Source organism: Sus scrofa, chromosome 9, assembly GCF_000003025.6.
Source record: "Sus scrofa isolate TJ Tabasco breed Duroc chromosome 9, Sscrofa11.1, whole genome shotgun sequence".
Classification (NCBI taxonomy): Eukaryota; Metazoa; Chordata; class Mammalia; order Artiodactyla; family Suidae; genus Sus; species Sus scrofa.
The window spans coordinates 27,877,035-27,891,734 of NC_010451.4; the positions used below are offsets into that span (position 1 = coordinate 27,877,035).

Here is a 14,700-nt window from a genome sequence, read left to right on the forward strand (position 1 = left end):
CAACAACATCATCAAAATAAATTTTGAGAAACAGAGAGGGCATAAAGATTTGTTATTTCCATAAAACTTACTGCAACACTTGCCCAAACATATGGTCATTACAGTGTTAGTACCTTAAGAAGGATAACAGAAGAGCCATTTAATTCCCAACTCCAAATTAAATTATTATTTTTTCCTGTTATTTCTTATAGTTTCAGCCTAATTTTCTTTACAAACTATTCCTGTGTGAGTAGTGCTACACTGCATGGCCACTTTAAATTAGGAAGATAATTAAGCTCTTCTGGTCATTTTCTTAAATTTACAAGGAAAGCTAGAAGTGCCTTGTGAGTCTATAACCATTCATGCTAACCTCAACTGTCATTTGAAGGTGGACATCACAAAATGCTATATACCATGTGTGGAAGAGACTGGGTCAGACACATGACCAACAGCTAACGCTGGCTCCAAACTACAGATCCATAGCAGGACACCCAACGCTTTCCAAAACAAGCCCAAAGGTTCTCTTGAGAAGTTTATCCCTTTAGAATAAAGGGTCAGTTTTAGATGAATATCTAGTGGATAAAAGACATGGTTATCACATGGTTTATGTGAAATGCCCATGTGACACACAGAGTCAAGGCTCTTTACTCACGAGCTGAAATCGATGTCCAAAGCTGAGCCATTCTTTCTCCACGAGGACTTCGAATCCTCGGATGGTTCGGTAGTATCCATCCAACATGAGCATGGCCAGAGCAGTCAGCTGAGCCGTGCGGTCCCAGCCGTCGCTGCAGTGTACCACCACAGACGTCTTGCCCGACTCTACTTTGTCAGCGATCCTAAGAGCCCCTGCAAGAATAAGCTGCAAACCAGATTTTTTAAATGACATTTGTTAAAAATTAAAGGCTTCTTTCTTCCAAATTTACTAATAGAGGTTTTTTATTTTTTGTTTTTTTGTCTTTTCTAGAGCCGCTTCCCGCGGCATATGGAGGTTCCCAGGCTAGGGGTCGAATCGGAGGTGCAGCCGCCGGCCTACACCAGAGCCACAGCAACGCAGGATCCGAGCCGCGTCTGCGACCCACACCACAGGTCATGGTAACGCCAGATCCTTAACTCACTGAGCAAGGCCAGGGATCGAACCCGCAGCCTCATGGTTCCCAGTCGGATTCGTTAACCACTGAGCCACTGAGCCACAATGGGAACTCCAAAATTTACTAATAGAGTTTTTTCAGAGATGACTGTCTCCATAACATGTGGAGAAAAAACATCAGTCCCTTCCAAAGAAGACATTTGTAAAAAGCAGAAGACATATAAATTTTGCTTTTAAAACTAGAAAAATCTCATTAGAGTAGATTCTTATTAGTCTATACAACAGAATATCCAAACCAAAGATCTCTTTGGGCACCAAACAAATCAAGAGTATGAGTAAGAAAGAAGGGCTAATTTCTAGAGAGATCTATTTTCCAAATATTCCAACATCATCCATTTAAATAAAAATAATATACCAGCTGTATTTAAAACAATGAACAATGATACTTAAAATAAATACGAAAGCAGTAAAATTGGATATTTTAAAAAATATTCTATAGCTCTGTAGTATTTATTCCACTGTTCTTAGATACATCACATAGCACACAGCAAGAACAGTATAAAACTTTAGTGTAGGCTGCTTTTTTTTGTATCAGTATGAATGAAGAATTCTCATCAGATCAACACATTATCATATCAATTTAACTGGTATCTAAAATAATTCTAGTTGTTTCTTTTTAATATGCAGGGGCTCTTTGCAAAAATAATTTACCTTTTCTAAAGTTGATCTTGAGTTAAAACTAGACATATACTTGGATGTAACCAAAAAAGAAACACAAAAGGATAATCTTCTTTAACTTGAACAATGAAGCCCCATTCTTCTCTACAATGGCCAGATCTTACTGAAAAAACCGCATGATCACACACATATAGATCTGAATGGACAAGATGCATGAGATTTGGAGAATCTCATGATGACCTCCCTTTGATAATAACTGTAGCCACAATCTGGAAATGGGGTACCCTAAGCAATCTCAATCCTGACCATGCATCAGAGTCATCTGTGAGCATTCAAAAAAAAAAAAAAAAAAATGCCAGGTCCACATTCTTCTCTAATCCCATTTTAAATAACTTTCACCTATAATTCAAATGTATATCCAAACTGACACCTCACTGACCCAAAGGATTAAAAACAGTTGGAAAGTTAAAACTGACAACAAAGAGTTATCCAAAGTGGTTGCCTTCATTTATTTGAAAGATAGGAGTCCCCTCCTATGTGGCAGGCGCTGCTCTAGGTGCTGGAGGTAGAGCAGCAAATGGAACAAGGCGCTGGTTTAAGGAAGTTTACATTCTACTTAGGTGAGGCTAGCCAAGGGCAAATAAAGAAATACATAAAATGTCAGTGGGCAATAAGTGAAAAAGCACCACTTAGGTCTAGGGAGCGCTGTCAAGAACTGCCACTTTGTATGGAGCGGTTGGGAAAGGTAGCTTTGAGAGTCTGATATCTGAACAGAGATCTAAAGAGAGAGGGTAAGCCTTCGGGTGTGAGAACAGAGGGAAGAAAAGGTGGTCCAGGCACAACGATACCTCTTCTATCTCTAAGGAAACTTGTTTCTATTATAGCCAGCATTTAGAGAGAATGTTGTACCTGCTAAAAAATGATCTAGAATCTACAGAATGCAGCAATTCATGTTAGTTCCAAATCAAGTCTTAAGCTTTTCTATTTAAAGATCTTACAATGTAATGGATAGTCCACTGTGACAGGGCTCTCTAACTGGAATATTTATACATTCAAGCTTCTGTATTTCTAGAAGAGAAACGATCATCAAAATAGTTTATAATTCTCATTATGTCAACTCAATCTTCAATTCTGTCTTAGAATTTCAGAAGTTTGAACGTGAGTACAACTGCTCCTTCTTAAGATGAAAAAAATCTCTTTTCCATTTATTTCATAATATTCATATATATTATAGAAGTCTATATTTTGGTAAGCTATGTTACTGAAATTTAGACCATATCTGAAAATATTTATAACTATATTAACTGAAATAACTTTTGGTGCTTCAAACATTTTATTAAAATATTAGGCCAACTAGTATTCACATGGTAGTCTCCAAAACATTTAGCGTTCAAACAGTATCCTACATTTAACTATTTCACCTCATGCGCCTGACCAGAATGGTTTTCACAAGCCATGCAGCCATTACTTATTAGGCGCTTTAATCACACCATATAGTCCTGCCCTAGCTCCTGAGGGGACAAAAAAGAAATATGATCTATCCTGTGCTAGTCTCAATGAATTAGAAATATATGTTGGTTGACACATAAGAGTAATTAAATCAAGCGCAAGGTAGCATCCAATTAATGGGGCGGGGGGGGGGAATGTAGGTAAAGTGAAAAGTTCCGAGAAAATGAAAATGAATGCAATCTGGGAGGACTTCATGGAAGAAATGAAATATGATCTGAAGAATGGGAAGAATTCAGATAGGATGGGAAAGAGAGAGGTACAGTGGAACCAAACACACAGTATACAAACCAATCACTCAAGCACCAAAACTTACAAGTAAGTTCTAATTATCAAAGCAGTTATCATTTTCTCACTGTTTAAAAAGGTGCTTTCACCTTGATTTCAACTTTAAGAGCCAATATAGACAAAACAGAAGAGAAAGTCCGTGTTTGATATTCTATAACAGTTTAAAGAAACAGTAACATACAGTCACCTTAATATGTTCTAGCCAGTGAGTAGATTCCAAGTTAGACAACCAGTGGGTCTCCTCAATGTTGGGGTACACAATCTCCTTAAGTTTTCGTAATGATTCTCTCATAACATGAATATTATGGATATCTAGAAAAACTAGTTCTGCATTTTGATAGGCATCTTCACTTTCATAACCTCCACCTTTCGCCTGGAAAAAATAAGCAAATATCACAGGAAATCAGCAATGAATGCACATCCATTGTATGCTGACCTCCCTGAAACGCTGCCATAAAACATCCAAAAGCATCAAAGATTACATTACTGCTGAACAGGAAAACTCCATGAGAAGATGTCGCAACTCTACAAAACCATGCTCTACCACATGCTCTTTGAAAACAAGACTATACACGCTCACCCTGACTTCCTTTTGTTGCTGTTATTAAAATGTGATAAAATGTGATAACATCAAGGTACTTAAACTTTATTATTTTTATAATTAAATCTTATTGGGGCATAGCTGATTTATAATATTGTGTTACTTTCACATGTATAGCAAAGTGAATCAGTTATATATATATATATATTCATCCTTTTCGCACTCTTTTCCCATACAGGTTATTACAGAATATTGAGTACAGTTCCCTGTGCTATACAACAGGTCTTTGTTAGTTATCTACTTTATATATAGTAGTATGTGTATGTTAATTCCAAACTCCTAATTTAGGATTGGTAATTTCCTGTTTAAAAATGTCATGAATGCTTTATTTCATAGTTCTTTTTTCCTTTTTTCTTTTTTGGGGCCTCATCTGAAGCATATGGAAGTTTCCACGCTAGGGGCCGAATCAGAGCTGCATCTGTGACCTACACCACAGCTCATGGCAACGCCAGATCCCCAATCCACTGAGCGACACCAGGAATCAAACCTGCATCCACATAGATACTAGTCAGGTTCTTCACTTGCTGAGCCACAATGGGCATTCCTTGACTCTTTATTTAGGGCCCTATCATTTCTATGTTGGCTCTTTTTTTCTTCTCTGCATCATTTGCTGCTTTCTCTGATTTTTTTTTCTTTTTTTTTTGTCTTTTTCTTTTTAGGGCCCCACCCGAGGCATATGGAGGTTCCCAGACAAGGATTAAAATCGGAGCTACAGCTGCCAGCTACAGTCACAGCCACTGCAATGCAGGATCCAAGCCTCGTCTGCCACCTACACCACAGCTCATGGCAACGCTGGATCCTTAACCCACTGAGCGAGGCCAGGGATCAAACCCGCAACCTTATGGTTCCCAGACTTGTTTCCACTGTGCCATGATGAGAACTCCTCTCTGAATCCTTTTTATGTCAAAAGAACTCAAGAGAAAACTTGAAAAGCCTCCCTCTGACCAAAAGTGGGAAATATTATTTCAAAATATATATATATACTTGCAATGAATTAGAAACTGACTATATATAAATGAAGGCATTCATAATGATACTTAAAAAAACTAGTCATCTTCATGGGATAATAGGGAGTATATTATTAGGAAAACTGGTAAACAAGGAAAAAGAATCAAGCATTTATCCTGCTTTCTTTCCTATATGAACTATCTTCCAGTTAACCAAAATTTAGATAAGAGAAAGTGTTTCTTTATAGAAAGAGTTCAACTAACAGCTGAAAAGGAAATCATGAAATCAGAATATCACCATTTTACAGTCCCAGTGAATTAATATATCCTGGCACTAAGCTGCTGCTGCTATCCCAAAAAGGAGAATCAGCCACAAATTATGTGCCTCCTCATATACCTCCTATAGCTTTGCCAAAGGAGTGGACCCTGAATCTGAATAAACCCCTGAAATCATGTGAAAGAAATTTAGAAGACAAAAGTTGAACTATACCACAGCACAATCCATAAAATCCGGACTATGGGAGGAAGGGAGGGAGGGAGGGAGGGAGGGAGGAAGGGAAAGGGAACGAGAAATAAACAAAGAAAGGTTAAGAGAGAAAGAAAGAAGAGGAAGGAAGGAGGGCAGGAGGAAGGAAGAAGGAAACGGGCAAGGGGAAGACTATAGATAAAGAGAGACTTAAAAAGGCATATCAAATACAACACTTAAAAAGCCAAGGCTGGAGTTGCCTTCGGTGGCTCAGTGGTTAACGAATCCGACTAGGAACCATGAGGTTGCGGGTTTGATCCCTGACCTCGCTCAGCAGGTTAAGGATCCGGCGGTGCCGTGAGCTCTGGTGTAGGTCACAGACGTGGCTCGGATCCCGAGTTGCTGTGGCTGTGGCTGAGGCCAGCGGCTACAGCTCTGATTAGACCCCTAGGCCTGGGAACCTCCATATGCCACAGGGGTGGCCCTAGAAAAGCCAAAAAAAAAAAAAAAAAAAAAAAAAAGGCAAGGCTAAACTACAGAGTCCAGGGATGTACACTTCAGTAACAAAAATATAAAGAAATACAACATGATTACTATGAAAGTTAGGGTAGTGGCTACTTTTAGCAGAGGCAGAAAGTAAATTTGATTGGGTTAGGGCACACATAAGATTTAGTAGCTACCAAAATTTTAATTCTTGATATGACTCATGGTTGCTAAAGCAGGTGTCATATTCATACTGGTGGAAGCTATAAGAAAAAATGTTCTTACTGTGAAGGTGAAAAATATTTGCTGTAACAAGGATGTACACTTCTGCAAATTTTAAAAGAGAGGTAGGAGGGGGAATTGGAGGAAGGTGGTCAAAAAGTGCAAACTTCCCATTAAAAGGTAAGTTGTGAGGTAATGCACAACACGAAGACTGCAGGTAACACTGCTAGATTGTAGATTTGAAAGCTGCTAAGACAGTAGACTTTACAAGTTCTCATCGCAAGGGAAAAAAATTATAATTCTGTGAGGTGACAGACATTAACAAAACTTACTGTGGTGTTCATTTTACAGTATATACATATATCGAATCACTATGTTATACTAAACCTTAAATTTATGCACTATTCTATGTCAATCATATCTCAATAAAACGATAAGCTGGTAAACTGAATTAAACTTCTGAAGAACACTGGGAATATGTAACAAAACTTTAAAAAATGCATGTTTTAAATTATGATATACTAATTGTAATAGCTAGGAAACTATTTTAAGAAAATAATCAAAGATGCCAACAGAAGATATTTATTTTAGCTATGTTCAAAATACTAAAGATCCAATATTAGAAAAATCATTAGAAGAAGAATGATACACCTTTATAATGAGTACTATTAAAGTATTTTCCAGAATATTTGATGAAAAGAAGTAATTCTTATAACATTAAGAGGAAAAACAATGATAACAAAATAATCAATACATAAATGCACAGAAAAAAAAAAACAGTGAGAAAAATATATCGAAGTTTAGTGATATAATTTATTCTTTACTTACTTATTCTTTACTTTTTTTATGCCTTCCTAGATTTTATGTTGTCTATGACATGCTTTATAATCAGAAAAATGTTCCAATAATTGAAAGAAGTGAACATAAGTCTTTTTAAAAAAGAGATATTTCGGAGTTCTCATCGTGGCACAGTGGTTAACCAATCCGACTAGGAACCATGAGGTTGCGGGTTCGATCCCTGCCCTTGCTCAGTGGGTTAAGGATCCGGCGTTGCTGTGAGCTGCGGTTTGGGTCGCAGACGCGGCTCAGATCCCACGTTGCTATGGCTCTGGCGTAGGCCGGTGGCTACAGCTCCGATTAGACCCCTAGGCCTGGGAACCTCCATATGCGGCGGGAGCAGTCCTAGAAAAGGCAAAAAGACAATTAAAAAAAAAAAAAAATGAGGAATATAACATCTTGCCTTACTGCTTTTTCTGCTTTATACTCTTTCCTCCTCCTTTCATCCTCGAGAACATTCTAAGTTTCATACCTCCTAATTCATGGTATAAGTTTAGGGAAGAGAACAAGAAATTACTAGAAAAATATATGCTAGTCTCTAGGGTACCGGCTTCATATACACATTGGCTCATTTTTCCTTTAAGGGGAAATATACAGTTTGACAGAGAATGCCTGGAATTCACAATGTTCTCAAAAGCACTAAACAAGGACAGAAATAATTAGATTCATGCTCCATAATTTAATTAAAGGATGATCATCCCAGCATTGTTTATAACAGCAAAACAAAAAACAAAAACACAAATAACCTAAAGGTCCAGAAACAACTGGTGTTACTAGTTATCATACCATTAAAATGTTAGAGATGAGTATATACTGGCATTAAAAAAAACAGTGTCAATTTAAAAAAAGAAGTTGTAATCATTCTTCTGTTTCAAACATATGTGTGCATAGGTATGCACATAGGTCTGCAAGTATAACCAAGGGTTGACGGTATTTCTCTAAGATGTAGGATGTTGTATGATTTGGGTTTTTTGTGTTTTTTTGTTTTTGTTGTTTTGGTTTTTTTTTTTTTTTTTTGCTTATCTGTAAAATAACTTTTTTTTTTTTTTTTTTTTTTGGCCATACCCACAGCCTATGGAAGTTCCTGGCCCAGGGATCAAACCCAAGCCACAGCTACAACCTATGCCAAATTCTTTACCCACTGTGCAGGGCCAGGGATTGAACGCACGCTGCCCTGGATACAGTGCTAGATCCTTAACCCTCTGCATCATAGCGGGCACTTCATGCAAGATAATTTTGTAAAGCTAAATTGTATCTCTTCTCTTTCCTTCTCCAATGGTAGATCAGGAGTTTAAACTGATCAGAATTACAGACTGTCAACTGAATCAGAATTTCTATTTCCATAATGCCAATATTTACTCTATAGCAGCAATCAGGACCACTGCTCAACTGCAAGTCTTCAGTCTGAATAGCTTGTACAGGTGGAGGGCTGCCAGAAGAGGGCAGCACTGGTCACCAAGAACACCTCATGATTTCTACAACAGTGCCGTGCAGACTTCAGTCAGCCATAAGCTCACTGCCCAGTTTGGAGAAGGCAGAGAGAAACTCATAGGTGCTGAACACCTATTTCTACATACGTAAGCAGAGCTATGCACTATTTTTTATCAACTTACTTTTCCCCTAAAACAATTCTTGTTAGTTGTTTTGATGCTCATTAAATACGAAAATTAAAGTCTAAAAAGATTAACTGACTCAATCATACTATCAAACAGGAGAGCCAGGATGAGAATCTACATCTTTATTTCTGAAAAGCCTGAACTCTTTATGCTATAATGTGGCTCCTACCAAATTCAAGTTGATTCATGAAACTGTAACTATAATCTTAACTAGTTAAAAGATGATCTCACCTTATTGGCAACAGCATTAACACTTGGCCGGGCATCAAATATAAAGATTTTATGAGATTGGGCATTGGAGTCCATAATGGCTTGAAGGTATTTTTCATCTTCCTTGCTTCGCTTCCCACTCACTCCTACCATGGGCTGGCTACACCTAGTGATTGTGGCTTGACTTTCAGGATGAATCCATGATAAAACCTTAAAAAGAGGGGGGAAAATGGCAACACATTTAACATGTTTCTCTGTTAATAATTCTTCTTTAAAACATTACTCTATAAAACTCTGCTTTCTAACTAGATCCAAAGCCTAGGATATAAAAGGCTGCTATGAAAAATCATCACCTGGAGTTCCCATCATGGCGCAGCGGAAACGAATCTGACTAGGAACCATGAGGCTTCAAGTTTGATCCCTGGCCTCACTCAGTGGGTTATGGATCTGGTGTTGCCATGACCTGTGGTACTGGTCGCAGACATGGCTTGGATCCTGCACTGCTGTGGTGTAGGCCAGCAGCTACAGCTCCAATTAGACCCCTAGCCTGGGAACTTCCATATGCCGTGGGTGCAGCCCTAAAAAACAGACAAAAGACAAAAAAAAAAAAAAAAAAAAAAAAAAAAAAAAAAAAAGATCACCTTTCTTTCAAACCAACTCCGGCATGTGGAAAACTTAGTCTAATTCTTTAATTAGATACTGATTTATGAAAGTCATTAACTATTGGCACTGCTGTCTCTAGAAAAAAATACATTAAAGGAGACAATGTAAACTTCACTTTTAAGGTCTTAGTACTAGATCTGCAAAACTGCCCAACTATAAAATCTTCAGAGTCTGTGAATTTTTGTACCTAAAATTATTTGAGCTGATCTAAAAAGATCATAAATTCATCTTTCAATTCATCATACATTTGATTAACATCAATTTTATCAAAATTGATGAATTTTATTTTCAAATAGTATCAAATTTGATAAATCTGATGAGCAATTCACCATAAATTTGTAAAGTTTTCTTCTTTCTGGGATTTAAAGGAAAAGAGCATGTACCACCATGCCTAAGAAGTATAAGATAAAGAAATAGTGAATAATACAGAGCCAACTTTGTTTTCAAGTTAAGAACCATGTAATTCTGAGCAACTCACTAATGCTCATTTCAAATTCCAGAAACCTCAGCATTATGTGGGGTACAAAAGCAATGAGACAGTTCCATCACCGCTTCACACTTACTGGGATACGGCCCCTTGATCTGAAGGATGCTACTCTCTTTAATTCTTCATCAGGAATATTTGCCGGCACAACCAAGAGGGCAGGATATGTATCACAAAGCTCATATCGCTCATTTACCTTTGTTATTCTCCAGCTTTCATTCGGAATTCCCTACATGTGAAACAGAACATAAGACAAAGTACTACCTAACAAAAATATTTTAAAACATCAGAACAGAAGCCTCCTATTCAACTTCTCCCAAATCCACTATCCATCCATCTCTTAAGTTGTTGGAAATACTTACTGTCAGCCTGTGGTAACCAGGCTTTTAGGATGAGACATTCTAACATAGGGATTTGTGTTCATTCTCGCACTCAATTTTATGTTAATAGACTTACTAAGTCATACTTAGTAAACATACTGATTAAGTGTTAGGTCTGTCCTAAATACATCAAATGAAAAGGAAGGAAACAGTAAGACTGAAAATATTCTTGTCTTTAAAAAAAACACCCTCCCATACATGTGACTGGATGAGTAACTTTGTTGCCATCTATTATACAAAGAAATGTCAGAGGGCAGGTACCTAGTGTCCACCAGAATGCTAGGCACATTTCATCACTTACAACCTAAAGTCAATTTTAGGTACTAATGAAATGTTGCTCATCTAAAACATATTAGAAAAACAAGGAAGAGAAGGCAAAGCCAAAAAACAGGAGGCAAGAGAAACACTTGAAATACTTTTTTAAAAACACACGAGGCATTTCCGTCATGGCTCAGCAGTAACGAATCCGACTAGGATCCATGAGGATGCGGGTTTGATCTCAGGCCTTGCTCAGTGGGTTAAGGATCCAGCGTCGATGTGGCTGTGGGGTAGGCCGGCAGCTGTAGCTCCCATTCGACCCCTAGCCTGGGAACTTCTATATGCTGTAGCTGCGGCCCTAAAAATAAAAAAAAAAAAATTAAAAAAAAACCCACATGAATTATTAACCTCATTTGGTCCTTCAATATTTGAATATTTCAATATTTATAACTAGAATACTACTTCACATATAGAATTACTTAATAAGACACTTTAAAATTTCCATCCTCCATTCTAGAGAAAATAAAGCCATCATATTAAATGGTTAAAAAGTGTGTATTTTTTAAACATTATTATCCCTGACAACTCATATAATGAAACAGAAAAAGAATCAAAAGAAACCAAAGTATAGTCTAAACAAATTTTACTGAGCACCTACTATGTGCAGTCACTATGCCAACAGCCTTTCTCTTTCTCCCCCTCTGCTACACACTCTCTCTTTACTACCTTCAGGTTTCATTAACATCATTTTATAGACCAAACTGTGGCACAGACTGTAACTTGACCAAAGGAAGAAGTAAAGAATTCCATGTACATTACAAATCTATCCTTTTTATAATAAAACTACACTATTTCTCAAAAAAAAATTGTTATCCTGGTTCATGAAACTGTTAAAAAAGCAAATATCAAAGAACAGAAGGTACTCTCCTTTAAAGGTATTTCTCAAGCTGTTACCAAACCCAAGAGGATAATTAAGAAAGGTGGTAGAAGTTCCCACTGTGGCTCAGCGGTAACTAGCCTGATTAGGATCCATGAGGATATGGGTTCAAACACTGGCCTCGCTCACTGGGTTAAGGATCTGGCATTGCCATGAGCTGTGGTGTAGATCACATACGCAGCTTGGATCTCGAGTTGCTGTGTCTATGGTGTAGGCCTGTACCTGCAGCTCCAATTCGACCCCTAGCCTGGGAACCTCCATATGCCGCACAGGCAGCCCTAAAAAGTTTAAAAAAAAAAAGAAGAAGAAGAAGAAAGAAAAGGGAAAATTCCCTCCCAGTAACCACATGGTAAATATTGTCAGTAGTTTCCGCCCATCCCTAGCCACGGTCTGCCTCTTCACCAGCACCATATATCCTACTTATCCCAATTAATTAGCCTGGTCCCAACTTGCTGCCTGCCATCTCCATCTCTCCCTCCTTCCTGCTTTCCTCAATTTTATATATACTAGACAACTGTTCAGATAAGATCCTAACTTATTCCCAGAAATAAAAATAGAGTTTCTTAAAAATACACTTACATGCTATAATAAAAAATGTACAGTGAATTGGTAAGTTTACAGAAGTGGTACTCAAGTAAGAAACTTGGATACCACCTTTCACTCATTCCTCTTCCTCACCCTCTACTTCCAATCAATGACCAATTTCTCTGATTTTTTTTTTTTTTCATCCAAAAGTGCCAGAAAAAAGTGCTCATTTCCCTCAATCCTCTCTGCCACTTTCCTAATTCAGGCCTTTATCGCTATTCTTCTGTGCCTCTGCAATCTATCCTCCACAACGCCTCCACAATTACCCTTTAAGATGCAAAAGTTATCATGACATTCTTCTGCCTAAAAAACTAGCAATGGCTACCTATTTCTTTTCACATAAAGTACAAAGTCCTTTATGGAACTTGGCAAGGTCCTCACAACTCCTGCTTTCCCTGGATTGATCTCTGGCCACTCTACACTCTAGTTTCGCCTTCGCCAAAAACTTTCAGTTTCCAGGTGGCTGCATGTTTTCTCACTGGAGTACCTGCTCTATCCATCACAGTATTCATCACCGCATATTGTGATTGCCAGTGTACTTCTTTGAATCCTCCATTAAACATATGTTCTTTGCACTCAGGATTGTGTCTTTCTGTTTCATACTTCTAGCCACTAATCAATATAGTAAGTGTTACAGGAATTTGATAGAAGAATGAATTTCTGAAAAGAAGCTTCTATAAGAAGTAAAATTAGTTTCTCAAGTTTTCTTAGAAAACATGGAGTCAGAGCTGAGAGGGTCCGATCTCCTGAGACCCCAGTGCACCACCCCAAATCTAGGTGGGTAGCCCCATCTCTCTCTCACCCCTTCCCACATTCTTAAAAAATCACCACCAGGGAGAACCACTGTTACCACTAGGACTATGTCACATTCTTCAGAAAAAAAATGGCTGGTTTGGAACAGAACCACTGACTTAAATTACCTTGCTGGTTACTGTCTTCCTCATTCGTAGAGAAGTTGACACACCTATCTCCACTCAAGGAACTGCCTTCCGAGCAGAAACCTGGAGTTGGCTAGTCAGTATATTCTTTCTTTGTGGACAGCGCTAAAGATATATACTGACAACTGTTGATCTTTGGCAGGTATCTCTACTTTCCATGCAAATCACTGCCCTTCAGTTAATGTATTCACTTGTCAGAGTCAGCTGACAATCAAATAAACTGCATTACAGTTTTCCTCAGTTACTTATGTTCCAGTTCTGAGGATAAATTCTGTTTTCCTTTACTGGACTTAAATGATTTCCAAATTTGTTAATAAGCAAGGTATCTACCACATGATAATTTCTACAGAATACCATGTTCATTGTCTATATACCAATTTTTAGTGTTTTAGCAATTTGACGATTTCTAGTGAGCTTACCCACAAATTTTAGGGTCCTCTGTATAATCACTATCTGTGTCATTCTTTTTAATTTATTCTTTTCCATATTAATTTATTTTCTCTGGACAGTTATCTCATCTGCTTTCCAAAGTTCTATGTTGAATACTACTGAAAGAGACAGCAAGTTCTTCCCAGATTCCCAAAGAATATTCTTCATTTTTATAATTCTACAGACATTTGACAGATTTTCTGATTGCTGTGCCATGTAATTTTGAATATCAAATCTAATGATTTCCAAGAAACAATCAATATATTTGACCCTACATTCTCAAGAAAGTAAAGTGAGCATGTGAAAAGTTAAAAATACATACTATTTTAGATATGGTTTAAATATTATAGTATAGGAACTCTTTGGGAAATAGTGCCTTGAGGAATAATAGCAAGAATGATATACCATAACACAGATTTCAAGACTAAATTCTGCTTTAATCTCTTATTATGGTGAATCACATTAATAGGGTTTTCTGATATCAAGCAAATTCACCTTAGTCATGACATATTATCTCTTTCGTATACTGTAAGATTTGATTTGCTAACATTTTATGTAGAAGTGTGTCCTTTGTGAAAATGTAAAACATTCAAAATAATTATGTAGAGATAAATTATAAGCAGCAGAACTATTAGGAAATGTTTTCAAATTTATAGGATACCCAAAAAGAAAAATCTGAGTGAATAATGTCAAATAACACTTAAGAATATTAAATCATAAACATATTTTACAACTTTAGTTTTATTATATTTTATTTTTGCTTTTTAGGGCCACACCTGTGGCACAAGGAGGTTCCCAGGCTAGGGGTTGAATCAGAGTTGCAGCCACCGGCCTATAGCACAACCACATGGGATTGGAGCTGCATCTGCAACCTATGCCAGAGCTCACGGCAACATCGGATCCTTAACTGAGTAAGCAAGGCCAGGGATCGAATCCACATCCTCATGGATCCTAGTCGGCCTCGATAACCACTGAGCCACAAAGGGAACTCCTTTAGTTTAATTTTTTAAGTAAACTGCTTTATTTACAAACTCTTAGGTAAATAAAGATTCATTAAAAAGATCACTGACATAGTCTGAAAAGCAGTTTAAAGAAACTGAAAGGCA

General features: G+C 37.5%; 1 protein-coding gene across 7 annotated transcripts in view; it reads right to left on the reverse strand.

Moving 5' to 3' along the window:
- MTMR2 (myotubularin related protein 2) overlaps positions 1-14,700 on the reverse strand; it is a 110,114-nt gene that overhangs the window by 12,700 nt on the left and 82,714 nt on the right. For 6 of the 7 annotated variants that reach the window (XM_003357252.4, XM_003129797.5, XM_013979304.2 and 3 more), the window contains 4 exons: positions 10,147-10,296; positions 8,942-9,130; positions 3,726-3,911; positions 632-838 (listed from right to left, as the gene is read on the reverse strand). In XM_003357252.4, the coding sequence (XP_003357300.1) occupies positions 632-838; positions 3,726-3,911; positions 8,942-9,130; positions 10,147-10,296 (732 nt within the window). The remainder of the gene's footprint in view (positions 1-631; positions 839-3,725; positions 3,912-8,941; positions 9,131-10,146; positions 10,297-14,700) is intronic. The other variant, XM_005667262.3, reaches the window with a different exon arrangement.